The 6,394-nt window shown below is 39.4% G+C and overlaps 1 protein-coding gene across 1 annotated transcript; it reads right to left on the bottom strand.

The window, feature by feature from the left end:
- Window positions 1-305: 305 nt before the first annotated feature.
- LOC140327143 (large ribosomal subunit protein uL6) lies at window positions 306-6,165 on the bottom strand (the record flags this gene model as incomplete). Its single annotated transcript, XM_072406363.1, is given in 6 exon segments — window positions 306-386; window positions 2,299-2,431; window positions 3,347-3,442; window positions 4,035-4,150; window positions 4,269-4,315; window positions 6,141-6,165. Coding segments are annotated over 5 exon segments (472 nt in total), but the record flags the coding sequence as incomplete, so codon positions are not given.
- Between the last annotated feature and the right edge of the window lie 229 nt (window positions 6,166-6,394).

A 6,394-nucleotide genomic window follows, 5' to 3' on the forward strand; every position in this document is an offset into this window, starting at 1 on the left:
GTTAAACCATATATTTCTTCCAGGTTGGTGACAATCCTTTACCATAACAAGTCACTGAACTAAATTTATCAAAATGATAAGTACAGCTTGGCAGCCTCTAACTGTGGCAAAAGGTCCAAAGTACTTCAATCTGTCAAATAAATCACAGCCACAAATTTCCCAAACCATTGTCAAATCACAATAGAAGGACAACCCACTGGATACAATCCAAACAGTGAGTGGTCTCATTATACACAACATTGAGAATAGCTTCACATTTAATGTTTTCGCTATGCTAATGAACATTCCACTCTATGGTAACATACCGGAATTTGAAACAAGCTCAATGTCATTTCCTTCAAGGATCAACTCATCTTTCTGAGCCTGGGACAAGGCACAGTTCACACCTGTAAAACAAAATAACACCTCAATTTAGTCACAAAAAACAACGAAAACTTATGAACAGTATAAGACTTTTAAATCCTATAAGAAATGTTGCCACCAATTGACCATTCATGTAAATGTTTCAAAAATGTTTTTAGGATACTTCCTTAAAGAATAAAGGGAACCTGTCAATGTAAATATAGTACCCCTATTTTGGCTATATCTTGTGTATAATGGAAAAAAACATTTATTTTTTAAATACTTTTTTTAAATTTGTTTTTAGTGAGGTCTACTTATCCCAGAAGGCTTTGGGCTGCCCTTTTCAGCACACGGCCGATATCAGGCATTTTTATCAGTGGCTTTTAAGTATTTAAAAAAGTATGTGTGTGAGACTGGCTTTTTTTTTGCATTTGCAAGAAATAAAGACAACCGAGTAGTGGATGTGAGAAGAGCCCAGAAGAAAGATGGCTGTAACCACGGTTCCATCTGTGTTAGAAAGAGGCCAGGATTGTGCAGGATCAAGGGCTTCTCACCAGTCAACGTTTAGTATTTTTTTGTGGGAAATTCCGCTTTAACACACTCAGGGACAGAAAATCTGACCCGTTGGTTGCAAATTTAATGATTGAACAAGTTTTATTTCTGAATACTTGTTCTTAGTTTTGCGTGAGCAACCCCTTTAAAATGCCAATTTTTATACCATGATCATGAAATGCCTTTACATAATTGGTGGCCTATGTGTCATTTACCAGTAATTTAAAGCATATCAGGATAAAAACATCTGGAATGTCTCAAATATATTTCTATTTTATTGTAGCAGAGGCAATTGAAACCAAGACACCAGATATGCACAAGCCAGCAGAGGCAGTCCATTATTTAAATCTTGACAAATATTCTTTCCATAGTATTTCCAATTTAAAAAAAAAAAAAAAATCTAAGAAACTGAAAAAGATCCAGCCAATGACAATGGGTTGAGTGAAAAAAAGTCTGCTGAACTTTAGTTTCAGCAGATACAAAGAACATGAAAAAAATGTATCTTTCAATCATGCAAAAACTAAATTCTCTTGCTGTCTTTCAGCTTTTCATTGTAGACATCAGATGCCATAAGGCTTCTAGAAACGCAGCTCAGCTGGTTAGATTTTTTGTAGATGAACTAACCCAACAGCTATGGAGGTCAGTTAGGGTTTGTTTTAAAGTCCCCCGTTCTGCTTGTTATACTGAAGCTATGACCTCATAGAATGGTGCCATCTTGGTGCTGGGGCTGATCTTCCACAACACCATTTATTTAAGTTCCACTGGGTTGACAAACACACTAACTGACCATTATCACCAGCGGCATGCATCAGATATAACAAGCACTGAGCACACAAGATATAAACCATAAAAGATGCAGTTTCAGCTGGACATACCTAGCATATACTTTAAATGCAAAATTCAACCAACATCTCCCATGACTTTATTATTACACAATAATTATATAGTGCTGACATAATATGCAGTGCTGTACAAAGTCCATAGTCCTGTAACTAGCTGCCCATCAAATGGACTCACAATCCAATGTCCCCACCATAGGTATACATCTAATAAAGTCTAAGGGTAATTTATGAGGAATCCAAATAACCTAACTGCATATTTTTGGAATGTGGGAGGAAACCTGAGTACCCAGAGAAAACCCACACAAACACGGGGATAACCTGCAAACTCCATGCAGATAGCGTTGTGGCGCTGCAAGTGCCAGAGTGCAAACACCTGAGCCATCGTGCTGCCCATTTAGAGCGTGTAACTTTACAAGACAAACTAACATTAGTAAGGGTCTAAAATAGGCTGCTGTTTTTTTTTGTCAAATATTTGTCAGCGATCCATATAATAAATAGCATGCAATAAATAATCCCGAAAATTGGATGAAGTTTGTCAACCAAAGAAGCAAATCTTACATACCTTGTCTCATGCGTACCCTGCGGATGTATTTTTCACCCAAGAAGTTTCTGATCTCCACCAGTGATCCACTCTCCTGAATAACTACGTTAATGGGAAAGTGAGCGTACACTGATCTCATCTTGTAACGAAAACCCTAAGGGGAAAAACATTTCATATTATAAGAAAGGCAAGGAGACACAGACTTATAAGACAAAATTTATAGCTTGTAAATTTCAAAAGTTCATTTGAGTTTTTCAGTTAAATGAAAACTTGCAATCCATTACTGACCTTTCTAAAGTTAGAATATGATTTTCATAGCATCCTTGGAGTTATACTACTCAGAAACTACACCTCAAATTTACAGTTTAACACACACAACCCGGAACTGTAACTGAACCCACGTTTTGCCCATTTAGAGCAAGTAACCAGATTTAAAAAGAATGCTCCCTTCCATAATTATGTTTACCTTACCAAACTTCCACATCTACCTCCTGAAGTGCTGAGTGCCCACAGGTGAGCTCCATCTTGTTGGGCTGTGCCAGTTGACATAACTCCCATACAACTGCGCTGGAGTTCATTTACCCCCAGCATATGCAAGGTCAGCTGGCACTGCAATGGTCCATGATAGTTCATGATAACCATCATATTCTGCACGATTCTGTACAATCGTGTGCTCTAACTACTATAGGATCGTTCAATTATATTCCACCAATACAGTACACACACTGGATATGACCGTTTGAACGATGCAGGAAGTGACGTGTACTGCAGAACAATCCACGATCACTGAACAACTGTACACACAATAGTGAATGATCATTGCACAAACAGATCCGCCAGGACGGTTTTTCCATTTCCTGCGACATTCATCAACGTTGTTGGCCTGACGTTGTGCACTTTAACGCTTATCGAACAATTGGTTGTTATTCATTTGTATCCAACGACAATCATTGCACATGTGTATGTAGCCTTAGAACGTTCAGCAGATTTTTTTTTTTTCAACTTCTGCTTGGGTATGAGACGACCATGCATGACCAAAAAAAACAAAAACAAAACAAAAACAACTTACCAGTGTGACACCCTTGATCATGTTTTGCACATGGCTGCAGATTGTGCGCACTGTGGCCAGCTCCTTTCTGTTACCCCACCATTTGTCCACACGGAGCTGCAAGAGAGATATAAGCAATAAACCAAGGAGCCAAACAATTTTTAAATAATTCCTGGTTCCTGTATCACTCCATGATAGATGCATCTTGACTCCTAGCTATACAAATACTACAACCTAAAACAACTGTACACAGATTAAAATTTGAGCTTAAAGTTTTCTCAAATATTTTCGATAAATGCTGACCTGTAAAATTAAGCACCACGGAAGGATCTGCGGGCTTAAAGGCAAGTTGTTTTTTTTTCAGTTTTGTTGCACTTTAAGATATTTTAAAAAATGCTGATAAGACCTTTAGAGCCTTTACAAATCGATGCACTGATTTTCTTTTTTTTAAACTCAAGGCACCTCTCAAAATGTATAGATTGTGTTATTAAGAAATAGGTTTTCTGCATTATTATATCTTAGATTGCGAGTCCCTTTGGGACAGCTAGCGGCATGACTATGTAGAGCGCTGTGTAATAGGTTGGCGCTATATACTCTAATTATTAAGCAGCAGACATTGTAGACGGTTGTGTGTTGTGCAAAATGAACGGCACCACAATGAGCTGGTATGAATGGGTGCTTAAGCCTTGTAGAATAATCTAGCACTTACCCTCTTCTTCTGTCTGCCTAGTAGAGACAGCTCCACATTTATATGGTTGAAGTTCTTCTTCAGAGTTCCTCTGGGGCCCTTCACAGTTACTGTGCGGCCCTTCAAGGAAACCTCAACTGTTAAAAGGGAACAAAAGACATCAGAATCCAATAAGACATGAGAATCCAATACACCCGAATAGGGTCAGTACAGCTTAACAAATAGGTGATCAACAAATCTACACAGAACTCTCACCCTTGTCAGGGATGTCAACAGTCTGGTTGCTGAGAATGGTCTTCATTCTGTAGAAAAAAAAACCACCATGAGAGAATGTACTTTTCCTACAATCACACGCAGACTATTACAAGTGGAGTCTAAAACCCTGTGGAATGGTAAAAGCTAATGACAATATACTGGAGCAGGGATTTTCAGACAAACTTCCTGCAGAAATTGCTAGGGGTTCACCTACAGCAATTTGTGCCTTTAAAGAGGACGTAAACTCAAAAGTTGCCAAAACAAAATACACTTACCTTCAATCCCGCACTGCAGTCATTCAGTCCGGAGGTTTCTTCCATTGGTTCCTGCGTCGTTCCCGGCATCCGTTTTCGGGCTGGCGCACCAGGTGCTGCCACCTTTTTTCGGGTTCTTCCTACGTCACCCGACACAGCTGCGAGATCAGGTGACGTAGATAGGAAAAAAAACTCACTGCCTATGTGTGAGATTGGCTTTTTTCCCCAAACTTTTGACAAAGGGCTCCTTCTGGGCATGCCCGAAATGTGCGTGACGTAGGTATCCCGGGACGCTCTGCACTCCCATTCATTCTTGATCGCCTAGGTGATAGAGAATTAAGGGGGTGGTGCTGCATCTTTTTTTTTTAAAACTTAAAATAACCCAAACAGAATTTTTACTTAACATAAGAGTTGTCCAGCCTTTTATGTTAAGTTAAAAGGCTGAGTTTAAGTAGAGAGGGGTCAATATATCTGTGTACCAATGACCAGCAATGTCAGTCATTCTTCACACTGATCACCACACACACACACTATATATATATATATATATATATATATATATATATATATAGAGAGAGAGAGAGAGAGAGAGAGATGGATAGATAGGGGTTCCCTGAAGATCTGAAAGTTATTTTAAGGGTCCCCATAATAAAGGTCCAGAAACACTACTAGAGTGTACAATAATATGAAAGAAACAGTCACTAAAACACATACTAATCAAATAAAAAGAAAGCTGACACCCAGAAGGGTCACATGACAACATGCCATTGCCTACAATGCCTAACCACACATGCCTCTACTATATTGATCACATTTTCATATTCTCATACCTCAATGCCAGACATAGACTTATAAAACTCAAAGTAAATACATTTTAGAAGAGACATGTCCAATCTAGGAAGCACTAATGACAAAGTTATAGAGATAAAGGCTGGGGTATATTATATCTGTACACACTGTATGAAATGCAAGTTTTACCCAGATCATTCAACTGCTTGGACAAGATCTCAAACATTCATATTACTCTGGATTTTTATAGCACCAGCAGGGCTGTGGACAGGCAGACTGGGGGTACAACATGCATTGTGCACTTTAGATCCATGCATCTGCTTCATCCATCACACAAATAATAATCAGGATAAAACGTAGACTCTCACACAGCACAAACACTACTACGTGGCATGCTTACTACTAGATTGTAAGCTCTGTGGGACAGGGTCCTCTCCTCCTATATGTCATTTGCAACCCCCATTTAATGTACAGCGCTGCCTAATATGTTGGTGCTATATATATACTGTTTAATAGTATTAAAAGTGCAGGGATCAGCAGGATTATTATAGCGCCAACATATCATACAGCGCTGTACAATAAATAGGGACAGCAAAATACAGACAGATACAGACAGAGACACAGGAGAAGGAAGATAGGTAATGAGCCACACAGGCCGCACACACATATCACTACTACTAGCACTCACATCCAGAGCCCATATCTACTCCATACTCATCTAGACACTCTGTATACTCTGTTAAACATCAAACTGAAGTCTACGGAGAATCTAAAAACAAGGATGGATATAGATTTTCCTCTAACACTCCAGCCGACGCCATCTTCTTACCTCGCTGCTGATAGGGGAAAGGGAGGGCACGTGACGTCATCACGTTTTTATAGTGCCGGCGGATGCATAGACGGTTCAGTCTTTCTATACTTCCTGTTCTCTGCACAACGTCACTTCCTGGTTCTTCTACTGGATGGGAACTAGCCGCTATCCATCCAGTAGAAGAACCTGGAACTGACGTTTTGCAGAAAAGGAAGTGGGCGGGGCTTCACGGGTCTTGAAGTCTGGGGAACTGCAGTTGAGAGGCAGGGAAA

This window comes from Pyxicephalus adspersus, chromosome 3 (genome assembly GCF_032062135.1).
Source record: "Pyxicephalus adspersus chromosome 3, UCB_Pads_2.0, whole genome shotgun sequence".
Classification (NCBI taxonomy): Eukaryota; Metazoa; Chordata; class Amphibia; order Anura; family Pyxicephalidae; genus Pyxicephalus; species Pyxicephalus adspersus.